The 26603-nt window shown below is 44.8% G+C and overlaps 1 protein-coding gene across 1 annotated transcript in view; it reads left to right on the top strand.

Moving 5' to 3' along the window:
* The window catches only part of RUFY1 (RUN and FYVE domain containing 1), a 372133-nt gene that overhangs the window by 214407 nt on the left and 131123 nt on the right, over nt 1–26603 (top strand). The window contains exon 13 of the mRNA XM_082252884.1: nt 22155–22274. Coding sequence (XP_082109010.1) covers nt 22155–22274 — 120 coding nt within the window. The remainder of the gene's footprint in view (nt 1–22154; nt 22275–26603) is intronic.

The following is a 26603-nucleotide window of genomic DNA, read 5'->3' as shown; positions in this document are numbered from 1 at the left end:
TGTCCTCAGGTCACGCCGGCCGCCATGTTTTTGGAGTCTTATGTCTCTTCTATGGGGGCGGCCATGTTTTGTGAGCCCAGCTTCCTCGTGGAGGGCTGGGAACGCCGGAAGGCGTACACAGGGGGCGGAGCCACGCCTTCTGCCCGGGAAAAAGCAAACAGCTCCTTCCAGTCTGTGTAAGACAGACGCTGGCTGCAGTTTGTTGGAAACTGCACTGCATCGGTTGGTGAGCCTTGGGGGTCCCTCTCTCTCTCTCTGGGATCGAGAAGCAGGTACTCTGAGGGGCGCTATTGCGCTAGGGGGAGACACACAAAAAAAAAAAAAAAAAAGTTTTTTTGTTTATTGCTGGCAAAAGTGTCCTGTATTAACATGGACCCTGCCACTCATGTATCTCCTCCGGATCCCCTCGAGGGGTCTGCGGGATCCTCCAGCACCCCATTGACAATTGAATCTTTGTCAGCCATTATGGAAACTTTTGTGTCCCGGGTGGAAGTGGCTTGTCAGGGACAGGGCGCAAGAAAGCGACCCCCGCCTAACCCCTTATTATCTGAAACCTCGGATTCAGACTCTGAGCCTATTTCTGCAGTTGCAGGTACTTCATCTGGTATTGGTGTCTCGGGTCCTGTCTCTTCAGACAGTGAGGAGGATGTTTCAGCATCTACCATAGCCCGAGAGGAAGCGTTGGTACACGCACTCATTGTATCTGTTCAAGAGACTTTAAGGTTACAGGGTATTCCATCAGAAATAGCTGAAACTGAGATCCCTTTTGGGACTAAAAAGCGCATCAAAGTGGCAAAGGTTTTTCCATTGCCCAAATGTTTTGGCAATCCAATCGATGAAGAATGGCGTCTGCCAAAACGCACTTTTAATATTTCCAAACGCATTGACAGGCGTTATCCGTTTGAGGAAACCCTTATTAAGAAATGGACAGAACCACCTGTGGTGGATTCACCAATTGCTAGATTGAATAAAGCCACGGTTATTCCTTTAGAAGACGCTCCGTCTTTTAAAGATCCAGTCGATCGCAAGATAGAAGCTATGTCTCGCACCATGTTTTCCTTGATTGGATCAGCTTTCAGGCCAATAATTTCTATTGGTCTGGTTTCGCAGGCTGTAACTGAATGGACCAAGTGGTTACGCCGGGACTTAGAAGAAGTCCCTCAGGCGGTATCAGATTTGTTGGAACAAATGATACAGGGGTTACAGTTTGTATGTGATGCGGCGTTAGACGCCACTCCATTAATGGCGCGAGCATCAGTCTCAGCAGTGGTTCTCAGGCGTACACTGTGGCTAAAAGGTTGGATAGCCGACCAAGGTTCCAAAAAAGCATTGGCTAATATCCCCTTTTCAGGAGAACGTCTATTTGGAGCCAACTTAGATGAGATCATTAAGGATCTCACCGGTGGAAAAAGCACCTTTTTACCGCAAAATTTTAAAGGTAGAGGAACTCGTCAAAGACGAGGGCCTTCTTTTTCTGCTCACAAGAGGTTTTTTCGTCCAGCGGGTGAAAAAACTAAGTCCTCCAAGGTTCCTACAGGAGGCGTCAGGGGTCGTTGGTCGGGCAAGCAAAAGCCCGCCCCCTCCAGACCTGAAGATAAACCATCCAAAGCCTGAAGGTGCGCCCCCACCCATAACTGGGGTGGGGGGACGTCTTCGCCGGTTCCCGGATCCATGGCTTTCCAGAATCCCGGACAAATGGGTTTGCGAAGTCATAAAGTCAGGGTACAAGATCGAGTTTCGATCTCTCCCACCGGCGCGATTCTTCCCTTCCAATATCCGACTATCTCCGGATCGTCTAGAAGATCTGCGGAGAGCAGTCACAGATCTACTACAACAAGGAGTGGTAGTCCACGTTCCTTGGACAGAACGGTTTCAAGGGTTTTATTCAAACCTGTTTACAATACCCAGGAAAGAGGGCAAAGTGCGTCCAATTCTGGACTTAAGAGCACTCAATTCTTTCGTCAACATAAGAAGATTCAGAATGGAGTCCATTCGCACGGTAGCAGCCTTCCTGCATCCAGGGGATGTCCTAGCGTCCATAGACATCAAGGACGCCTATCTTCACATTCCCATTTTCGCAGGACATCAGCGTTTTCTACGCTTTTCCGTAGAGGAGAACCACTATCAGTTTGTGGCGTTACCTTTCGGTCTCGCCACGGCTCCGCGGGTCTTCACAAAAGTGTTGGCCCCAATGTTGGCACTTCTGCGCCAAAGAGGTACATCGATTCTAGGTTACCTAGACGATCTTCTGCTTCATGCAGAGTCTCCTCAGACCTTGCTACAAAACATAGAAATTACTATGATTTCTTTACAGGAATTCGGGTGGCTGGTGAACCAGCAAAAGTCTTTTCTGGTTCCCACCCAGAGGCTCGAATATCTGGGTCTAATTCTAGACACAGTCAGGACAAGAGTGTTTCTTCCGGTAGGGAAACTTCGAAAGATTCAATCAGCAGTCCAGTTGTTACTGTCCAACAGCTGGTCTTCCCTTCGGACTTGCATGAGGGTTCTGGGGTTGATGGTGGCTTCATTCAAAGCAGTCCCATTTGCCCAGTCCCATACCCGAATTCTTCAGCAAGAGATTCTCCTCAGATGGAATCGGAATCCGGAATCCCTGGACAATCAGATACGATTGAGCAAACAGACCAGAGAGTCTCTGGTTTGGTGGCTTCGGTCTCCAATGCTCAGCCAGGGAAAGTCATTTCTGCCAATATATTGGACGATAGTGACCACGGATGCCAGTCTATCCGGATGGGGAGGAATTTTCGGTCAATTATCTGCCCAGGGACTTTGGTCCCCGGAAGAATCCAGATTACCGATAAATGTATTGGAACTGAGAGCGATCAGACTTTGTCTGATTCACTGGACCGAGCAGCTCCAGGGCAGCCCGGTTCGGATCCAGTCGGACAATGCCACGGCCGTGGCTTATGTCAATCATCAGGGGGGCACCAAGAGTGTCCGAGCGGCCAAAGAAGTGGCTTGCATTCTTCGCTGGGCGGAACGATTTGTTCCAGCAATCTCTGCGGTGTTCATTCCGGGGGTGGAGAATTGGCAGGCAGATTATCTCAGCCGTCAGACCCTGGATCAGGGGGAATGGTCCCTCCATCCAGACGTTTTCCACCAGTTGTGCCTACGGTGGGGCACCCCGGATGTGGATCTGTTGGCATCTCGATTCAACAGGAAAGTTCAGAGATTTGTGGCTCGCTCCCGCGATCCTCTAGCAGAAACCGCAGACGCACTGATCGCCCCGTGGGGGCAATACCAGCTAATATATGCCTTCCCTCCTCTCGCGTTACTGCCAAGACTTCTTCGCAGGGTAGAGGAGGAAGGAATCCCAGTAATCCTGGTAGCTCCGGACTGGCCTCGTCGAGCTTGGTACGCCGACATGGTCAGACTGGTGGCGGACGTCCCATGGAGACTTCCTCTCAGGGAGGATCTACTGTCTCAGGGACCGATCTTCCATCCTGCTTTACGATCGCTGGCTTTAACGGCCTGGCTATTGAGACCCAGGTGCTGAAGGACAAAGGTTTGTCAGCTTCAGTTATTCCTACTCTAGTTGAAGCAAGGAAAGCGACTTCCAGAAAGATTTATCATCGCACATGGAAGTCCTACATTGCATGGTGTGAACCTTTGGGGTTCCGTCCTCGGTCTTATTCGATTAGTCGAATATTGGCTTTTCTGCAACAAGGGGTTGAGCAGAAACTGGCCTTGAGTACTATCAAGGGTCAGGTCTCAGCATTAGCTATCTTCTTTCAGAAGCCTTTGGCTACTCATTCCTTGGTGCGGAATTTCATCCAGGGGGTGCGACATCTGGCTCCGCCAGTGCACGAGCCGTTACCCCCCTGGGATCTTAATTTAGTGTTGTCGGTTCTTCAGAAACCTCCCTTTGAAGATATTAGGGAGATTCCTCTACCCACGTTGTCCCAGAAGGTGGCCTTCTTGGTGGCTATTACTTCTGCACGCAGGGTGTCAGAACTGGCTGCATTATCTTGTCGTTCACCATATCTGGTGGTTCATAGAGATAAGGTGGTTCTTCGTCCGAATCCATCCTTCCTACCAAAAGTGGTTTCAGAATTTCATCTGAATGAAGAAATTGTATTACCTTCCCTGTGTCCTAAGCCCAGTCATCCTCGGGAATTTGCTTTGCACTCCTTGGATGTGGTCCGGGCGATCAGGGTATACTTGAAAACGACAGACTCGTTTCGCAAGACGGATTCACTTTTTGTGATCCCAGATGGACCCAAAAAGGGGTTGCCTGCATCTGCCGCGACCATTTCCAGATGGATCAGACAGACGGTAGTGCAGGCTTATTCTATTAAGGGTCGGGAGCCCCCGTTCCCTGTTAAGGCGCACTCCACTCGGGCACTTAGTGCGTCATGGGCCTTTCGCCATCAGGCGTCAGTGGTCCAGGTGTGCAAGGCGGCTACCTGGTCGTCGGTGCATACCTTCTCTAAACATTATAAAGTTGATGTTATGGCATCGTCTGATGCCTCATTTGGCCGCAAGGTTTTGCAGGCCGCAATTTGAGGAGACCAGTGGTCTACCTCGAGGGTTTTTTCCGTTGGAAAATTTTTCTTTAGTCTCATTCTTTGTTTATAATGAGCCTTTAAAACTTCTAGTTTGGCACCGGTTGGGCCTACTAGATTGGATTTGATTTTGTCAATCCCACCCCTCATTTGTGGCACTGCTTCTGGATGTCCCAGCTCTTGAGAATCAAGAAGACTACGTCTGTCAATGAGCGATAGAGAAAAATGGATTTTTGTAAGAACTTACCGTAAAATCCTTTTCTCTTAAGCTCATTGACAGACGTAGTACCCGCCCCTCTATCATTGAGTTGGGTTGGGTTAATTTCTCTGTACTGCTTTAAACAGAACTGATTCCCTGTAGCAGAGAGAGGGAGGATATACCCTCAGGGACTGCCCCCTAGGGTGGAGCCAGAACGTTTTGTCATTCTGCCTAGTCCTACTCCTGCGGAGACAACATAACCCAGCTCTTGAGAATCAAGAAGACTACGTCTGTCAATGAGCTTAAGAGAAAAGGATTTTACGGTAAGTTCTTACAAAAATCCATTTTTATTGGATATTTCAAACTTTTTTAACAAATAAAAAACTGAAAAATTGGGCGTGCAAAATTATTCAGCCCCCTTAAGTTAATACTTTGTAGCGCCACCTTTTGCTGCGATTACAGCTGTAAGTCGCTTGGGGTATGTCTCTATCAGTTTTGCACATCGAGAGACTGAAATTTTTGCCTATTCCTCCTTGCAAAACAGCTCAAGCTCAGTGAGGTTGGATGGAGAGCGTTTGTGAACAGCAGTTTTCAGTTATTTCCACAGATTCTCGATTGGATTCAGGTCTGGACTTAGACTTGGCCATTCTAACATCTGGATATGTTTCTTTGTGAACCATTCCATTGTAGGTTTTGCTTTAGGTTTTGGATCATTGTCTTGTTGGAAGACAAATCTCCGTCCCAGTCTCAGGTCTTTTGCAGACTCCATCAGGTTTTCTTCCAGAATGGTCCTGTATTTGGCTCCATCCATCTTCCCATCAATTTTAACCATCTTCCCTGTCCCTGCTGAAGAAAAGCAGGCCCAAACCATGATGCTGCCACCACCATGTTTGACAGTGGAGATAGTGTGTTCAGGGTGATGAGCTGTGTTGCTTTTACGCCAAACATAATGTTTTGCATTGTTGCCAAAAAGTTTTTTTTGGTTAATCTGACCAAAGCACCTTCTTCCACATGTTTGGTGTCTCTCCCAGGTGGCTTGTGGCAAACTTTAAACAACACTTTTTATGGATATCTTTAAAAAATGGCTTTCTTCTTGCCACTCTTCCATAAAGGCCAGATTTGTGCAGTATACGACTGATTGTTGTCCTATGGACAGAGTCTCCCACCTCAGCTGTAGATCTCTGCAGTTCATCCAGAGTGATCATGGGCCTCTTGGCTGCATCTCTGATCAGTCTTCTCCTTGTATGAGCTGAAATTTTAGAGGGACGGCCAGGTCTTCGTAGATTTGCAGTGGTCTGATACTCCTTCCATTTCAATATTATCGCTTGCACAGTGCTCCTTGGGATGTTTAAAGCTTGGGAAATGTTTTTGTATCCAAATCCAGCTTTAAACTTCTCCACAACAGTATCTCGGACCTGCCTTTTTCTTCATGATGCTCTCTGCGCTTTAAACTGACCTCTGAGACTATCACAGTGCAGGTGCATTTATACGGAGACTTGATTACACACAGGTAGATTCTATTTATCATCATTAGTCATTTAGGTCAACATTGGATCATTCAGAGATCCTCACTGAACGTCTGGAGAGAGTTTGCTGCACTGAAAGTAAAGGGGCTGAAGAATTTTGCAGCCCCGCCCAATTTTTCAGTTTTTTATTTGGTAACAAAGTTTAAATATCCAATAAATTTCGTTCCACTTCATGATTGTGTCCCACTTGTTAATTCTTCACAAAAAATTACAGTTTTATATCTTTGAAGCCTGAAATGTGGCAAAAGGTCGCAACGTTCAAGGGGGCTGAATACTTTCGCAAGGCACTGTACCTCACTTGGAATTGGATATTCAAGCAAATAAAGGTTCACCTGTATTGATTTTCTTAAGGGAAAAGCTTTATGAAAACATTTTTTTATCAGAAAGCTTAATGTCACAAGAAAGGAGCACTAAACAATATTGTCCTATAAAAACACTGAAGCTTAACGTTGAAGAAAACCCTAATACCAGCTATTCTTAAAGTGCTTGCAAACCCTTACATATACCTAGTAAATTGACAAGAATTAGTTGATACACAGAGGTGAAACTAATCCTTCTACAAGTTTTACCTGTTTACCTGCAGCCCCATATGTCTTCTATAGCCTTCCAAAACACACATTTTACACAGTGCATCTCAGCTCTGAAAAGCAGGGGGTGGGGATCTGAGGTTTTTTTCTGCAGAGCTCAGTGAGGAGAGCTCTGACCTGTGATTACAGAAAAAGGGACGCACACCCCCCACCTCACAGTACACAGAGAACATGCACAGCTGTAGTTGTCTATCACAGGCTGTATGCTGGAGCTTTCTTCCCCATCACCATTTATCTCTTGGAGTCAGAAAAGCTGTCAGAAGGGACTTATGCAGATGACAAAGGAACAAGGCAGTAGAGAGAAAACATACCGTGCTTTGGATAGAGACAAGTGCACGGTATAGAAGGATGTGCTTTGTTCATATTTCATGTCAGAGGTTGACAACCACTTTAAAAACATCCCCTCCTCCTAGTCCTGCATACCCTATTAAAAAAAAAAAAAAAAAAAAAAAAGATCTGTGTACTTAAAGTACCTCCTTTTTCTTTTTTAATCCAGTTAAGTCAAGGGATCCTACAACTCCAGCTCATCTACTTCAGCGAGTGGATGCTGCAGGGGAGAAGAGGGATCACCAACAATGGCTGGTTCATGGGAGCCTATGGGTGATGTCACTGCTTCTAGAATTCACAGCAGTTGTTGATTGTTCCCTTGCACAGGGGAGTTAGAGCTACAGGATCACGTGACTGAATCAGTTTAGAAAGGTTAAGTATACGGATCTTTTTACACAGGGTATGCAGGATAACCAGGAGGAGAAAGTAGTAAATGTACATTGTTGCAGTGGTGGCCGTGCAAGAGCACATGTCAGGTGCAGTGGTGACAAGTGCCAGAGTGTGTCTCTTCACTGGTTTGTGCAGTGTCAGCAAATTCTTGGCCAAATGATGACTGTAAATTTGGAACTTGTATGAGAATTGTGGTGTCCAATGGAATTACAAGAAATGCATTTTTATAGTAGATTATTTTCATTTTTTGGAAACTGAAGATTTGAATAAAGCATCATAAATAAAAGTGTGACAAACTTTAAATAGAACTATAGGCAAAACTTTATTTTATTTTGTATAGCGCAAGGGGGTGATTATAACTAGGGATGATCGAACTTTTGAAAAGTTTGGTTCGACCAGAACACCCGAACTTCCCGAATGTTCGGGTCTGGATTCCAGAACCCCATTGAAATCAATGGGACCCGAACTTCGGTAATCAAACACCATTTTGAAACCCTAAAACCCAACAAATGCCCCTAAAAAGTGCCTAGGGTTCTGGGTCATGCCCCAGGGGCTATTAATCACACAAAAAAAAGTTCTTAAAAATTGTCGTTTTTGATGGAGAGCCAATTATTGAAAAAAAAAAAAAAAAAAAAAAAAGAGATTTCTTTGGATTTAGTGTCTGGGGGGGGTCTAAAAGTGTACCTGTGAAGTTTCAGCTCTGTAGCATGTCCAGAACCAGAAAAAAAAAGATAGTTTGTATTAGAATTGCAGTAGAGCAGGTTTTTGATGTCATGCCTGCCTCCAAAGACGTCCACAAAAAAGCCCAATAAATGCCTGAAACAAAAACGGCCAGGTGTAAAAGTAGCGGAGCCACTACCCTGCTCTACTGCAATTCTAATACAAACAATCTTTTTTCTATGGCGGTCACCCTGACATGGAAGAGTTTGGTAACCCTGCCATAGCAGTCAGAGTCAGTTCACCCTACACTACACTACGGTCACCCTGACACTTAACGTTTTCCCTACAGAAACTAGATTTTGAATCTATCTGAAACTAGATATTGAATCTAACTATAGTGGAACCCTAACTACCCTAGACCCTAACTACACTAGATATCCCTTTCCTCACACTAATAATTGCTAAATGACACTTTTGAAGCAGGAGTAACAGAACTGCTTCCACTCTCTTCCACAGCCCCTGTATTACAGTGCTAGAGATTTGGCGGGGCTATGTTATATACTGGGGGGCGTATTCACTACTGATTGGCCTCTGGACCCCCTAGTCACTCCAATCACATTCCTAGCTTCCTCCTGCCCCCTCAATTGGCTTTTACTGATGGTTCTGGTCCAATCACAGGCTTTTAAAGCCCAGTTCCTGTCCCATTGCATTTTGGTCGGTTCTGGTTGCCGAATTCCGAACTTTTTCCGCAAAAAGTTCGGAAATTCGGCCGAATTTCGAACAGTCAATGTTCGGGTTGAACCGATGGTCGATCCAAACCGTTCAATCATCCCTAATTATAACCTCTGTCAGATTGTTCCGGCTATTGAATAGTGGTGCATTTCTGCAAAATGCGAAGATATCAATTAGACTGGTTAATTTATTTAGCTTATTTCAGTGTTCCATGTATAAGGGCCTAAGATAATGCCTAGACAAAAAAAAGACATTTGAACACTTGGACTTATTCAAACTGAGTCTGTAGTACAAATCTACCTAAAGTTAATATTTAATCTGTGTGTGTTTTGCCTTTCCAGCCAACCTCTGTAGTCAAAGTAGTCAGAATATGGATGGTGGGCAGAACTGGCAGGGTACTGTTCAATAGCTTCCTAAAAACATCACAGCATCCTGCCTCGGTACCTCCCAAGAGCCTCAGCTGTGATGAAAGCAGTGGGCTGGCCCTTGGGAGGAGTTATACAAATATCAAAATGCTTACATGGGTAGGTGTCAGTCTGGAGGAGCGTTCATTCCTAGGCAGATTATATTTGCAAGCCAACTCCCCTAGGTAATGTCAACACATAATGCTGAGCTTCCATTAATAAAGGAACTAAAATCTAATATATAAAGAAAGTAGGCCAGGGAATCAGAGTAACAGGGGCGATCAAAGGGTTAAGTGTGCTCCCTAGAGAGTGATTTTTAACTGGGGGGGGGGGGGGGATAGATGCACTAGAGGAAAACAGAGATCCATGTTTCTGCTTAACAAGATCTCCATCTTCCTCTGTGACAGAGCAACCATCTACTTTGTTTACATAGGCAGACCGCTGTTCTGCCTCTCTTTGGAACGATCGGCGGGTGTTGGCGGCCTCCAGTCCCACTGATTGGCTCCCGCTGTGTCCAAGATCAGTTGATACAATACAGGGGTTACAATACATTTGTTAGTCTGCAGGGTGTCGGTGATAGCGGTGACTTTACGCCGCATGATCCGGTTGAAATGTTGGTCTGCAGACCAAGCCTCCAAACGGATCTTCCCTTTGTCTATTTGGAGCCTCCATGGAAGATTGGATTGGATTGCTTCAACAGGTTTCTAAGAACAGAGAGGCTCGCCACAAATGTGGTCCTGTTTTTTTGGGTCACAAGCGGCCCTTTCATCCCACGGGGTCGCAGGACATGGGGTCTAAATCCTCTCGCCCCTTCACAGGGGGTTCCTAGAGACCCTGGGGTGGTAAGTCCAAGGCGGACTCCTCTGGCCTCGTGCACAAGCCCTCCTCCGCCTGAAGGGATGCCCTCATCCATTCTAGGGGTCGGGGAACGTCTTTGTTTCTTTCTGGATCCATGGACCTCGTTCATCCAAGACAAATGGGTACTCAAGTTGATTCCATCCAGGTACAAGATCGAGTTTCGATCCTTGCCCCCGGCAAGGTTCTTCCCTTCCAATTTGCGTCTGTCGGCCGATTGGCTTCAAGGCCTTCTAGGAGTGGTACAGGATTTGTTGTCACAAAGGGTAATAGTCCCAGTTCCAGAGTTGGAAAGCTTTCAGGGGTTTTATTCAAACCTCTTCACGATACCCAGGAAGGAAGGGAAAGTTCGTCCAATCCTGGATCTCAAGGCCCTGAACCACTTTGTGCGGGTTCAGAAGTTCAGAATGGAATCCATTCGCGCAGTTGTGGCTTCTCTTCATCAAGGGGAGTTTCTAGCCTCACTGACATCAAGGACGCTTACCTTCATATCCCGATCTACTTCGGGCATCAGCGTTTTCTTCCCTTTGCCATAGGCGAGGAGCACTATCAATCTGTGGCGTTGCCCTTGTGTTTTGCCTCAGCTCCTTGGATCTTCACAAAAGTGTTGGCTCCAGTGTTAGCTTTGCTCAGACAGCGGGGTACTCGGGTACCTGGATGCTCTTCTTCTGAGGGCGGAATCGTCATCTGTCCTGAAGGAGGATCTGGACATCACGGTGGGAACTCTGCAGGAGTTCGGCTGGACTCAGAATTTTTAGAAGTCCGCTTTGATACCGTCCACCAAGTTGGACTTCCTGGGGCTGACTCTGGATTCAGCCTTAGGCCAGGTGTTCTCCCTGAAAACAAAACTCTTGAAATTGCAGCATGCGATTCGGCTACTTTTATCCAATCCCCAGTCATCTCTCAGAACTTGCATGCAGATCCTGGGCCTGATGGTTTCCACCTTCGAGGTCATTCCATTCGTTCAGTTCCATACCAGACTTCTGTAAAAGGAGATTCTAATCAAATGGGACAAGAATCCACAGTCTCTGGACTATTTGATCCTGTTGAGTTGGGGTGCAAAAGAGTCTCTGCTTTGGTGGCTCTGCTCCCCGACGCTTCGAGAGGGAAAATCCTTTCTTTCCCTGTTCTGGACAGTGGTTACCATGGACGCCAGCCTGTCCGGGAGGGGAGGGGTCCTGGGCACGGAATCAGCCCAAGGGTTCTGGTCTCGGGAGGAGTCCACTCTGCTTATCAACATCCTGGAAATTTGAGCGATCAGGCTTTGTCTGTCCCAGTGGACGTATCGTTTGCAGGGGTGTCCAGTAAGGATTTAATCAGACAACAACACGGCCGTGGCAAATATCAATCACCAAGGGGGCACAAAGAGTGCCCTAGCGGCCAAAGAAGTGGCTGGTCTTCTAAGGTGGGCAGAACGTTTTGTTCCAGCACGGTCTGCTGTGCACATTCCAGGGGTCGAAAATTGGCAGGCGGACTGCCTCAGTCATCAGGCACTGTGCCCGGGCGAATGGTCACCCAGAAGTGTTTCAACAACTATGTCTCCAGTGGGGGACCCTCGATGTGGACCTGTTGGCCTCTCGTCTCAACCGAAAGGTTCCAAGATTTGTTGAGAGGTCTCAGGATCTTCTTTTAGACGCCGCAGATGCTCTGGTGGCCCCTTGGGGTTGGTATCATGTGATTTATGCCTTTCCTCCAATAAATTTTCTGCCGAGACTTCTGCACAGAATTGAGGCAGAAGGGATTCCAGTGGTTCTGGTGGCCCCAGACTGGCTCTGTCAGTCCTGGTACGTGGGCCTGGTAAGACTGGTAGCTGATACCCCTTGGCGGTTTCCTCTCAGAGAAGATCTTCTGTCTCAAGGACTGATCTTCCATCCTGCTTTACGGTCGCTGGCTTTAATGGCCTGGTTATTGAGTCGCTGATCCCTACTAATGATACCATTGAGTTTGGCAATCGTATATTACTTGGTGTGAGTCTAGGGCGGTTCCCCCCATTCCTTTTCGGTATCACGTCTACTGGAGTTTCTCCAAAGAGGTGTACATCAGCGTTTGGCTCTGGGCACCATTAAGGGCCAGATTTCAGCTTTGGCAATTTTCTTCCAAAGATTTTTGGCTATGAATTCCTTGGTTCACACTTTCATGCAGGGGGTTCGCCATTTGGCCTCGCCAGTGTGGTCCCTGGGGCCTTTGTGGGATCTTAACTGTCAGTTCTTCAAAGACCGTGCTATGAGAATGTTTGTCATATTCCTCTACTTACCTTGTCACAGAAAGTCGCTTTCTTGTTGGCTATCACTTCTGCATGCAGGGTCTCTGAGCTAGCTGCATTGTCCTGTCGGTCGCTTTACCTGGTGGTTCACAGGGACAAAGTGGTGCTCTGGCCCTGTCAATCCTTCCTTCTAAAGGTCGTTTCAGGGTTCCACTTGAATGAGGACATTTTGTTGCCTTAGTTATGTCCTAAGCCAAAGCACCGAAAGAGGTTGCTTTTCATTCTTTGGATGTAGTCCGGGCCATCAGAGTCTATTCAAAAATCGGATTCCTTTTTCATTCTTACAGATGGTCCTCATAAGGGGCAGGCTGCATCTGCTGCGACCTTTTCCAGGTGGATCAGGCAAACGGTGGTGCAGGCCTATTCAATTAAGGGTCAAGTTCCTCCATTCCCCGTTAAGGCGCATTCCTAGTGTCCTACTCCTAGAAAGAGCAGCATAACCCATCTGTCAGATGAAGATATGAAGCGGTGTCCGTCATTGAACATCAGAGAAAAGGATTTTACAGTAAGACACAAATCCAGTTTTTTTTATCTAACTCCACCCCTTAGTTGGTGTGTGGTCAGTGCCCTTTTCCCATTTCACGCTAGCGATTCCAAATCAAATGCAATTTATTAACAGTACCACTGTGTTCATAGGTAATTTTTTAAATGCTGTATTTCTTTGAGTTCCATAATTACATAGTTAGTGTGGCTGAAAGAAAAGACACAAATCCATCTAGTTCAACCAATAAAAGGGTAAAAAAACAAACAAACAATCAATCCTATATACACAATCCTATACCCACAGTTGATCCAGAGGAAGGCAAAAATACCCAGCAAAGCATGATCCAATTTGCTCCAATGGGGGAAAAAAAATTGTTCCTTATCCTGATCTGGCAATCAGATATTCGCTGGATTAACTTTATCTATAAATGTTAGTATTCAGTTAAATTATGTACACTTAGGAAAGAATCTAGGCCTTTTTTATTAAAGCAATCTACTGAGCTGGACAGGACCAGCTCCTGAGGGAGTCTATTCCACATTTTCACAGCTCTTACTGTGAAGAAACCTTTCTCTATTTGGAGAAAATAAATCGCTTTTCTTCTACACATAAAGAGTGCTCCCTTGTCCTCTGTGATGACCAAAGTGAAAAACTCAGCACCAAGTTCAATATATGGGCCACTTATGTATTTATACATGTTGATCATATCCCCCTTAACCTCTTCTCAAGAAAGAATAAGTTCAGTTATTCAAATCTTTCCTTAAAGCTGAGCTCCCCCATGCCTCTTATCAGTTTGGTTGCTCTTCTCTGCACTTTTCCAGGTCCCTTATATCCTTTTTGTAAACTGGTGCCCAAAACTGAATATTCCTGGAAGATAAGATCTGACTAGTGATTTGAACAGGGGCAAAATTATCTCTCTCTGTATCAATATGATACATGCATATTCTTAGCCCCCAAGTGCATAACTTTACATTTATCAACATTAAACCTCATCTGCCACATAGTTTCTCAACTAAACAGTGCATTGAGGTCCAGGGCTGTCTTTAATATGAATTGCATCCTGGACAAACATTTTCTTGGGACCCCTAATGCAATTTTGCTCTCCACCCCAACATCCCAAAAAACAAACACACATACCCCCCATACTACCCCCATCATTACACAGGACCCCCCTCCCCTAAACTTCTCCCATCATTACACAAGACTCCCCTCCACTACTCCCATCATTACACAGGAACCCCTCCCCTATACTACCCCCATCTCTACAAAGAACCCCCCCTTCTCTACACTACCCCTATCATTACACAGGACCCCTCTTCCCTATAGTACCCCAATACAGGGCTGGTGCTAGATTATTTTGGGGCAAGACCAGCTACTTGCGCCCCCCCCCCCAAGAGAGAGGGGGGTTGAGAGGGAGGGGAGAGGGAAGGCTGAGAGAGTTAAGTGAGAGGGGGGCTGAGAGAGTTAGGGGAGAGGGAGGGCTGAGAGAGGGTAAGGAGAGGGAGAGCGGAGAGAGGGGGTGGGGAAAGGGAGAGCTAACAGAGAAAGAGGGGTTAAGAGAGAGGGGCTTGGAGGGGGGGTGCTGAGAGAGATTGGGGCTGAGGGGGCTAAGGGGGAGGAAGGGAGGAGGGAGGGCTGAGAGAGTGTGGGATTGAGGGGGGGCTGAGAGAGAGAGGGGGGTAGAGGAAGGGCTGAGAGAGGGTTGAGGGGGTGCTGAGAGAGTTGGGTTGAGGGGGACTGAGAGAGGGAGGGGAGAAGGAGGGCTGAGAGAGAGGGGGCTGTGAGAGGGGGAGGCTAAAAATGACAGGTGCTGAGAGAGGGGAGGGGGCTGGGGGAGAGGGGGGCTGAGAGAGCGGGGGGCTTGGAGAGGGAGGGCTGAGGGAGAGAGGGCTAAGGGGGACCCCTAGCCCTGTCCCTATCTGCAGTCCCTCCTCTGTCCAATTGTCCCAGTCTTTTTGCAGGCCAGGTCTGTGTATGATGACGAACGGTACCTTACATGCCATGCTGCCAGTCTGTCTCCTTGATCTGCTGCCCCCAATCTGCCTGTCCTCCAGCTCCGGGCCTCACATTAGAGTGAAGATGAAGTTGGAGCAGTCCATGCTCTGGAAACTCGGGGTACGCTGCGCCCGGTGCTTCTTTTCGTAGGGGGAAGTCAAGGAGGTTGTGGTGAAGCTCTTCTCCTGAGTCTTAGTCTCTCAGGCCTATCTGCCCTACATCAGCTGTTCACTTGCTGATCACGGTCGTGTAGCGATGAATGCTCGGCGGCCCTCATCCCATGGGTACTGCTGATTGCTGCTGCGCTGCCACAGACAGGGTTGGTGCTAGACAGCCAGGTAGAGGATGAGGCGCACTGACAAGCTCAAGGCACCCTCCCCTCCCAATGGAGAGTAGGTAAGCCAGGGGCCTAGTTTGCCTAGCGGTAGCGCCAGCCCTGCCCCAGTCATTACACAGGACCCCCTCCTCTATACTACCCCAGTCATTACACAGGACCCCTCTCTCCTATACTACCCCCCATCATTACACAGGACCCCTGCCCCCATACTACCCCAATCAATACACAGGACTCCCTATGAATGAATGAGCTACAAATCCTGTCTTCCACTGCAGCAAATGGCTTGAAGTTCTCAATGAACTGTGGGAGTGCTGGTGCGCACTCACATAGTTTATTGACATTTTCTTTAGCTTACAGAAAGCCTGTACAGAGGTACAGGTAGAAAGCTGGGGGCAGTGTCTGCAGGAGCCTACTGAATGGTGGCATTAAAATTAGAGAGAATTAGGTCTTCCTGCCCTTTAAGGAAGGCCTGGGCAGTGTAGCAGAGCTGTGTAAACCCCAGGACTGGATAGACAGACAAATGCTTTGGCAGGTAAAACAACTCCCTTATCTGTATTTCATCTCTGTATCTAGAATGTTGGCTTGGGTTCAGCTTTATTGTTATAATGCAGGCCCAGAAAAATCTCACCAGTGTATTGGTTTGGTGGATTGGTTTATTGTACAACAGTGTATCCTTAGAAAAACAAACAACCTCAGTGTATCCTTCCAGAGAACAAACAGCCAGCAGTCTGAAACTGAGTGAGAAAGTGCCGAATGGTTAAGTCACCGGTTAAGTGGAGGGTAGCTAGGGCTGATAGACGGATGAAGTTCTCATGTAGTGAGAACGAGTAAGCCGCACATACCCTCGAGGGAGCCGCAGGGAATGCCCGCTTACCCTCTTCGGGAACTATGGATGAGACACCCACCAGGGGACGCTGAAATCCACTCCACACGTCCTGCCTGGAACCAACGACTGGGGCAGACGCAGAAACTGTCCGGAAGCCTGGTGAGGTAACTGAATTCCCTGCACCTATGTGTGCTTACTACACTCTGTATATACATGTCCGGAGCCTCACCTCTCCCCGCCTCACCAGTACTGACCACCGGCAACAGCGACCTTATGTTTGTCTCCCACAGTGCCCTGCTCTGCTCTAACTACCCACCCCAGCTACAGCAGCCACACATCTCCATTGCGCCTATCTGTGTCCTTGTCTGTCGACAGCACAGGCTGAAGGGGCAGCTGCTTTGGGCCTCACAACAATGACTGGACCCAGCTGCCTCTTTTGCCTGCAACAAATATGGCCCTGTTGAGGTCAGCTTGTAAGTTGGAGACATCATGTAAGGACATGATTCCACTGCATGGCTTAATAAAGATATTAACAAGTAAGGGTACCAATACTGAACCTTGGGGTATACCACTGATAACCTTAGACCATTCAGAGTAAGAATCGTTAACCACTACTCTCTGAATTTGGTCTTTTAGCCAGTTTTATATGCATTTATAAGCTGATTTTTCTAAGCCTGTAGACTTTAACTTACACATTAGCCGTGTGTTGAGAGCTGTGTCAAACACTTTTGTAAAATCCAAGTATACTACGTCCACAGCCACCCCTCATTAAAAGAAATCAGATTTGTTTGACAACTTCTTTCTTTCATAAATCCATGCTGTCTGTTGCTTAAATTTTTTTTTTTTTCAGCAAGAACTCATCTATGTGGTCTTTTAGTAAACTCTCCAGTATCTTCTCAACTATAGACGTTAAACTAACAAGGCTATAGTTACTTGGTAAGGACTTTAAACTTTTTTAATATAGGCACCACATTGGCCTTTAGCCAATCCAGTGGTACAAATCTATTCATTAAAGAATCCCTAAAACATTGAAAACAATGACTTTGAATTGACAGAGCTCAATTCTTTTAGGATCCATTGGTGTATGCCATCTGGTGCAGGTGCTTTATTGTCTAAACATTTCTGAACCATATCCATTTTGAGCAATTGTGGATCATTTGGGGCTGTGTCAGTACCATCCCTATTATGGACATGAGCGCCCCCATGCTCCTTTGTATACATAAGGTATTTAATACATTTGCCTTTTCTTTGTCCCCAGTCACCCACTCCAGATTATTTTGTAAAGGACCAAAATCTGTTCCTATTTACAATTCAGAGAAGTCAGGAGAGGGTGGCTTAGAAGCTTAGAAGACTAACTGAATCATATGCCGCACAAATCATAGCATGCTTTCCTCTAGAAATGGATAGAGTGGAAAGACTTAACATACCTCCAAACCACTGACAAGAATCTCCCAATAGACAATATATAAGGGTTTGTGAACCTTTGCTCCTCTCTATGTGCCTGTGACACGTACCTGACACTTTTTTCCTTCATAGTGTAATTAAATAGAATTAAATGGCCGCTTATGGGAAGCGTGCCTACTTTGCACACACTGGCTTCCAATTGCAGCTTAAAGTAGAATATTTTTACAGAAATTACATATATTACTAACGTATTATTTTAGTATTTACCTTCAAGGTATTATGTGTCTTTCACACTTTTAAATACTTATTGAATTAAACGAAGAGATTTTTAGAATAAAGCTCACCTTTAGGCAAAACAATTCAGGTGCACTCTGATCTTACTCTGTGTAAGGTGAAATCTATAGACCTGTCCTTTTTGCTATTAATATATTTGAAGAATTTTTGGTGGTTTGTCCTATTATCTTACTCAATCTTTCGTTCATTTTGAATTTTCGCGGTCTTGATTTCCTTTTTACATATTCTGTTATATTCTTTGTAACATTTAAACAATGATAGTGTTCCTTCACTTTTATATTTTAAAAGCTCTTTTCCTAATATTTACTGTATAGTTTTTTTTTTTTGGTCGTCAAGCCACATGGGTTTTATTTTTATCCTTTTAAATCCTGAGAATATACTTGGCAGTGTGTTCTCATACAGTCTTTTTGAAAAAATCCCATTTCTGTTATGTGTTCCTCTATGCCAATATTCCCTCCCAGAGACCACACACCGCTCCAGGTGGAAATGCCTTCAAAAATCCTCACAGTAACAGCACAGATGCAGGATCAATGTGCAAGCCATATAGAACAAAAAGTATGTCTGCACAGCCACACCCCAATGCAAATATTTATTGAAAAAAGGATAAAATCCCACAGGCTACATAGGTACGGATCAAAGACAGCTGACGCATTTCACACTACTAACAGTGCTTAATCATAGCTATGATTAAGCACTGTTAGTAGTGTGAAACATGTCGGCTGTCTTTGATCTGTACTTCTGTATGCTCTGGTATTTTATCTTCTTTTCAATAAATATTTGTATTGGAGTGAGGCTGTCCAGACATACTTTTTGTTCAATATTCCCTCTCAGTCTATGTCTTGGAGAGCAGCCCTCATGCTTGGAAAATTTTCCCCTTTCACACTTGTGCGACCTAAAAGTTGAGCGATTTTGCTGCACTTTTGACTGGATTTGAAGCAATGCCTATGTCTTTGGACCCCAAAATGCATCAAAGTCGAACCAAAATAGTGCAGGGACTACTTTGAAGTCATTGCAACTTGAAGTCGCACATATATGAACAGTACTCATTGGGAATCATGGAGTAAAATTTGTCATGTGACTTTGAAGCCCCAATTCGCAGGACAAGTCGCACAAGTGTAAAAGGGGCCTTAAGGTCCCCTGTCAGTTAATGGTCAATGAAAGCAAGAGGAGTCCAAACTGACAATCATTGTATTAGAGATTTGAGCAGTCATATTTCACTCCTTTTCTTGAGGTTATGGCTCTGGAGACAATTCTTATGAGTATACACTACAATAATGCTACTGCAGTGGCATTCTTAAAAATAATTAAGGAGGCATAAAGATCCAGATGATAGATAGAGCACATGTTCTGCTTAGCAGAAGATGTTTTCTCTCTCTGCCATTCTCAGTGGTTTACATTCCTAGGATTGAAAAACTGGCAAGCAGACTTTATAAATCACCATCAAGTTGATCCAGGTGAGTGGACTTTACGCCAGGATTAGTTTGTCAGATTTGCCACAGGTGGGGAAGCGGAATTTTGATTTGATGGCTTCCTTTTACAATCAAAGGGTCTAAAGGTTGAGAAGTCAGATTCTCAGGGATCCTCTAGCACGAGCAACCAACCAACACATTGGTTGCAGTATGGACGTGTTTTCTGATTTTACTTTTTTACTTTCTCCCTAGCCACATCAGTACCTACTGCAGAGGATTGAGCTCTAAGAAACAACATTTTTAGGTTGATTGCAAAATACATTGATTACATGTGTTCTTTAGAAAAGATGGTACATTTTTAACAAATTTCTCTAAATCGTTATTGACAAACATAGGTTGATTTCCTAAAACTGGAGAGTGCAAAATCTGGTGCAGCTGTGCATGGTAGCCAATCCGCTTCTGACTTCAGCGTTCAATTAAGCTTTGACAAAAAACCTAGAAGCTGATTGGTTTTTATACAGAGCCACACCCAATTTTGCACTCTCAAGTTTTAGTAAATCAACCCCAGTGACTGTGACAGAGGTTAAAGTGAGGGAGCTGATAAGCTGATTCAATACAACTGGTTAGTTGTGAATGCAAATGCCAAAATTATATTCTATTATTAGAAGTATATAAAAAAAGGTGCGTATAGGAGCCTCAGCCCATATAAACACTAGCAGCGCTAAAACAACCTCTAACAAGGTTGAAGGTAAATGGCAAACAAAGTAGGAAATTGTTATAAAGCCTTAAAGTTCATAAGTCCATAATATTCTCAGGGTGAAGTCACACGAAAGAATGGGTGCATAGAAAATTCGTTGTGTGGTGGAACACAAGACTTCTTTATCGATCACTCAGCAACCATCATATCCTTCACCTCACCGCTGTGCTCCCCCCCCTTGAGAGTGGACACGTACCCTTAACGCTAGGGTTTAGCGCTTTATTCAATCAAAAATCCTCCACTTCCGCATGGTGATCCCCTCAGGATTCCACTCCAACTAGTAGGGATATAGTCAGCGCCTCCTCCTCTCCTCTCACATAAAAAGGGGGGACAGATACCTCCTCCTCTCGTCTTTCAGGTCTTGGGGAACCCTTAGGCCATGTCCACACCTTAGCGTTTTGTAGCGTGAAGCTTCAAAACTGGTTTGTAGTTGGGTCTTAGCCCCAAGGTTTAACAGTCCTTGTTAAGTCCTGCTCCTCGAAGAAGCCTTGGGGCTAAGACCCAACTACAAACCAGTTTTGAAGCTTCACGCTACAAAACGCTAAGGTGTGGACACGGCCTAAGGGTTCCCCAAGACCTGAAAGACGAGAGGAGGAGGTATCTGTCCCCCCTTTTTATGTGAGAGGAGAGGAGGAGGCGCTGACTATATCCCTACTAGTTGGAGTGGAATCCTGAGGGGATCACCATCCAGAAGTGGAGGATTTTTGATTGAATAAAGCGCTAAACCCTAGCGTTAAGGGTACGTGTCCACTCTCAAGGGGGGGGAGCACAGCGGTGAGGTGAAGGATATGATGGTTGCTGAGTGATCGATAAAGAAGTCTTGTGTTCCACCACACAACGAATTTTCTATGCACCCATTCTTTCGTGTGACTTCACCCTGAGAATATTATGGACTTATGAACTTTAAGGCTTTATAACAATTTCCTACTTTGTTTGCCATTTACCTTCAACCTTGTTAGAGGTTGTTTTAGCGCTGCTAGTGTTTATATGGGCTGAGGCTCCTATACGCACCTTTTTTTATGTTATGTTTTGAGTATAGCAGCTGCTTTATTGGTTATATAGGCATACGAGTATATCTTGCTGCATTGCTAGATACATACGTTTTGATCCTAGGAGTATTGCATATACATGAGCGCTGAGTGGGTGGGATAAGGAATACTTTTTCTTTCTTGCTCCTTTTTTATATTATTAGAAGTATGATAAAAAAATGATTTTGTTTATAAATATCCTAAACCAGGGTGCTCAACCTTTTGAAGAGCGAGGACCAGTTAAGCGATTTGTTATCTGGTCGTGGGACACAATGAAATGGGTCGGAATTTTACATTTTTTATTTTGAATAGCATAATGAAGATTTTAAAAGCCAATCACGATAATTTTCCCTTTGATGTTTACCCACTGTTTAATCACAATCACAAAAAGAAAGAAAACAGGGAGGCGGACTTAATTGGACCGGTTGTGTAAAAGGGGCCTAAGGCTGCTTTCACACTCATGCGTGCTGTGGTTTTCCCTCATCTTGGGTGCAGGGCAGTGCACCTGCGGCTTTCCTGCATTTTTCCATAGACTTCTATTATATCTTGCAGGTGAGGTGCACTTTTCGAAAAGCGCACAAAAACTCCTACATGATGTTTATTACATAATGTGCTAAACTGTGATTTTTAATAAACTGACTTTTTACTTTCAGGTACTGCTGGCATCCCTGGCTGTTAGAACTGTTCTGTCCCGGGTGGAGTGATACCAAATACACTTCGCCTGGGACAGGAGCCGGTGCTATAGAGGAAGCATCAGCTTATATGGCTTCTGCTCCCTCCGCATCCGCTTGCCTCCTCCAGGGCCAGGCCCATCCACTCTGATGTTCTAGGATGGCTGGCTGCCAACCCACCATCCCAGAGAAGGGGTCTCATGGGCCACATTAGAGGGCTCCGTGGGCCACCAGTTTAGCATCCCTGCCCTAAATGCTAGTTGTGTTATTGGTTGAATGTAAAATGCATGATGTGCATATACAGTTAATTTTATATGTATTGTATTCCTATACCTTTTTCCTGTTCTACTTTCAAATCGCAAAATTAGAAGAATAGGGAATTATGATGTCTTGATATCTGTGTTTCCTATTAGTATTCAGGAAAGTCATACATGTTTGTTTCCAGTCTATTAAATATTTTTTTATGCATTTGTGTATCATTGCCAGATTTAAAAAATCTGAAAAAGCAAGACAAATAGCTGAGGAAAACTGTGTCAAAATTAAAAAGGAGTTTGATGCCAAAAATGAATCCCTAAAGCAGCAGCTTCAAAAACTGGATAGTCACTGGTAAGAAGAATAAAAATTAGAATTTTTTTGACAACATTGCATCCCAAATGGTAAATGGAATATAGCAAACACATTTGTTAACCTAAGGAATCATGTTTTACTACTTTATGCAATTTTATCTACTTTGTCCACTAATGTTTAATGAAAAGGGAAGTTGGCTTTGTGTTTGTGTAGGATCTTTCTTAGGCCACAATTTTATCTCAGATATGTTAACCACTTTACCACCGGAGGATTTTCCTGCTAAAAGACCAGGGGTTATTTTGCGATTTTTTACTGCGTGACTTTAACGGACAATCGCGCGGTCGTGCGACGCTGTACCTAAACGAATTTCACATGCTTTTTTTCCCACAAACAGAGCTTTCTTTTGGTGGTATTTGATCACCTGTGCGATTTTTTGATCACGCGCTATAAACAAAAAAAGAGCGTAATTTTTGCAAAAACAACAATATTTTTCACTTTTTTTTATATGAAATTCCCCCAAAAAAAAATGTAAAAATCAAAATTTTTTAAAATTTTCGGCCAATTTGTTTTACGCTACATATGTTTGGTAAAAAAAATCGCAAAAAGCGTATTTTGATTGGTTTGCGCAAAAGTTATCGCGTTTACTAACAAAGGGAAAGATTTTTGTCATTTTTGGTGTTTTTTTTTTTAACGAGTAATGGCGGCGATCTGCGATTTTTTTTTGCGGTACTGCGACATTGCGGCGGACAGATCGGACCCTTGACTGACATTTTTGACACTTTTGGGGGTACCAGTGACATTACTGCAGTAATCAGTGCTATATATATGCACTGTTACTGCAAAATTGACACTGGCAGGGAAGGGGTTAACAGTATTGGACAGGGAGGGGTTAAGTGTGTCCTAGGGGCGTGTTTCTAACTGTGCAGGGACAGGTCTACTAGTGTAAAAACAAAGATCAACAGTTCTACATAGTAGAACTGTTTGATCTTCACTTTTACACAGGGAGAACTGACAGGCGGCTTGTTTACACAAGCCGCTCTGTCTTTCTCCCGCTGCACCGGCGATCGTAGTGTGACCGGCGGACATCGGGTCCGCCAGTCACACTCCCGCACTCCTCCGTGAACGAGCCGAGGCTCTGGAAGGAGTGACAGGCGAGCGACGTAGACCTACGTCACTCTGCCTGGCCGGGGCCGACTGCCGCAGTAAATATACTGTGAGCAGTCGGCAAGCGGTTAAATTGGTTCAAAGAAGATGCAAGTTTACCCATTAACAAAAACTGACCCTGCAAAGTTGGAAGCTTTAAAACAGGTATAAACCTTAAACGGGTGCCAATTGGTTTGCTAAAGCACCATGTATCTATTAACATTTGATCTTTTGTTTCATAAAAAATAGTTTTTACGTTTTTTGTTTATGATTTTTTTGCACTGCTAATCTCTTGTTGCCCTTTCAGCCACTTCTAGCATTCACTCCAGAATCTTATCAATAACAAACATATTATTGCTCAGGATTGGCCTTTAATTTCTTTTATATTAAGTTTTCTTCCACATAATTTTAAATGCTTCCTCCAAGTCTCTATGTAATAACAAAATCTCATAAAAAATAAAAGCTGCTTTTAAGGCAAAAAATAAAACAAACAAAAAAAATGCAGGTCCACAAAAAATGCATATTTCTATTACGTCCTCTGACAGTCGCCGCCCACTCATACAATCTGCACGTCTGGGTATTGGTCTTATCCACAGGAGTAAGCTAGGCAGAAGATTTTGTTAGAAAACATTCACAAAACCTTTGTATAGACACACCTACAGGGGGCTGTCCCTCTGGTCCAATACCCCCATCTAGCTGCATTCCCAATTCAGTTTGTCTCTGCCTAGCATAGGAGTAGGCTGGCTTTTCCCTGGCTGGGGCTGCAGTCTCAGCCTTCTTTTCTTCTTCTTATTTTTTCTCTCTAAGAAAGTGTTTCTTCTTTACTATGATAGCTTTTTATTTGTACCTGTCGTCTACTAAATCCTTTAGGAAGTCGGATTCTCTTTTTGTCCTTCCTGAGGGACCTCGGAAGGGTACGGCTGCATCTGCGGCAACCATTTCCAAATGGGTCAGACAGACGATTGTACAGGCCTATTCAATTAGGGATAAGGTTCCACCTTTCCCTGTCTCAGCGCACTCTACCAGAGCGGTTAGTGCATCCTAGGCCTTCCGCCATCCGGCGTCGGTGTCTCAGGTGTGCAAGGCGGCGACCTGGTCGTCCGTGCATACCTTTACTAAATTCTACAAACTTGATGTCCTGGCATCAGCAGATGCCTCTTTTGGCCGCAAAGTTCTGAGTGTGGTAGTGCCATAGGGGAGACATGGTGGTTTTAGCCTGTCTCCTCCTGTTGGGGTTTTTTTTCCCCTTGTATATTTTGCTTTCCTGGGTTTGTTCGCTCCTGTTGAGCTTTCTTGTTACCCAGTGGTTTTACCTTTCTGGTTCAGATAAGGTTCTTTTCTTTGAACTGGGTGCTACGTTGCCTTTTGACGGTTACGTTTCCCACCCCTCACATCTACACTGCTTTAGGACTTCCCAGACGTGCAGTTTGTATGAGTGGGTGGCGACTGTTAGAGGACGTAAGAAAAAATAGAATTTTTGTAAGAACTTACCGTAAAATTCTTTTCTCCGAGTCCTCTGACAGTCGCCGTCCCCCACCCCTCTTTTTGGGTTCATGGACCTCTATACTGCTTGCTACCAAACTGAATTGAGAATGCAGCTAGATGGGGGTATTGGACCAGAGGGACAGCCCCCTGTAGGTGTGTCTATACAAAGGTTTTGTGAATGTTTTCTAACAAAATCTTCTGCCTAGCTTACTCCTGTGGATAAGACCAATACCCAGACGTGCAGATTGTATGAGTGGGCGGCGACTGTCAGAGGACTCAGAGAAAAGAATTTTACGGTAAGTTCTTACAAAAATTCTATTTTCCAGGTTTTATACCTTTAAAGTCTCTGCATATACAGAACAATATCTACTCGCGTTTAGGACCTATACAATCAGGGACCAATGCCCAAAATGCAGAATATTCGTGAATGAAGGAATTAATCTCTGAAAGCATTAATCCCTATATAGCTGCAGTATATTTCAGCCTGCGATAGGCTTTGGCAGGCGGCAGGGCTGGGTGCTGTTCCCTTGCCTCCTGGGTGCACTAAAATGCCATAATTGCATTCACAGCAGCTAGAACCCCTGTGTGCAAAGGGCCTAAGGGATACTGTATATCATTTGAGTGTTCAAAAATAAATTTTACTTTTCTCTGAATTTTAGAATGATGAAATGTACCAGAAAACAATTTGATTGTCTATTCCCAATGTCTCTTTGCATGCATAGTGGTAGAAAAATGGGTCAGCTTTGCATCTCTTGGAGATGCAAACATGTCCACTTCTGGGGTGTCCAATCATCTGCATATCTTTCCGAATAGTTGATTCAGCTCACATTTGTTGTCCATTAAATTTCTGGAGAGAAAATCTGCCATCCTGGAATGTATGTTGCCTCCAAAAGTGGATACAGCTTGAAAAGTCTTTTGTGCCTTTTTGCATTGTTTTCTACTCCTCTAAACCAAAATCTTTAAAGTGGTTGTAAAGGCTAAAGGTTTTTTACCTTAATGCATTCTCTGCATGTACAGCTTCCCCCCAGCACTCCCTAAATAACTTACCTGAGCCTAAACTCTATCCAGCACTGTGATTCCTAATTGGACTCAGTGAGAGCAGCAGGAGCCATTGTCGGTCAAATACAGTTATGAGGGGGGGGGGGGCCACACTGTATGTGTCAGTAGACATACACAGCCAACGTGGAATCAAGCCCACACATGTATCACCTTCCTATGGTGGCATAGAGAGAATAGGAGGATCCCAGAGCATTGGTGGGGGACCTGAGATGAGGAGGTTGGAGACTGATATGTGCAAAACCATTGCACAGAGCAGGTAAGTATAAGATGTTTGTAAAAGTTATTTAGTTTTTTTTTTTTTTAATACATAATAATCACTTTAATTTCAATCAATGGAAAGGCTGCCAAACTCTTCTTTTCTTGAGGAAAATATTTTCCTTTTTACTGGGAGCCTGCACCTGCTTCTGCCATTGAATAGCATGTTTCTTGGCTGCAATAAAAGTCTCAATAAGGGCAAAGTCAAACACTGAGGGGGTGACATTTTCTGTGAACTCCTAATCTTTTGGAGAATGATTGTCTTCAAACCCGGCCAGGCCTGCGGCTGGAGAAGCAGAACTTGCTGCGGTTGAGGGGCCGATGAGATTCAAAGTGAAGTGCAAACTTTTTAAGAGAATCCTGTACCACTTGCCTCAAAAGCCCCCCCAACATTTTGCTTTTACTGTTCCTTATCCTTGGATGCTT

This window comes from Pelophylax lessonae (assembly GCF_965119305.1).
Source record: "Pelophylax lessonae genome assembly, chromosome: 4".
Lineage (NCBI taxonomy): Eukaryota > Metazoa > Chordata > Amphibia > Anura > Ranidae > Pelophylax > Pelophylax lessonae.
The sequence above is the reverse complement of the archived record's forward strand: the minus strand, read 5'-3'. Positions and strand labels throughout refer to the sequence as shown.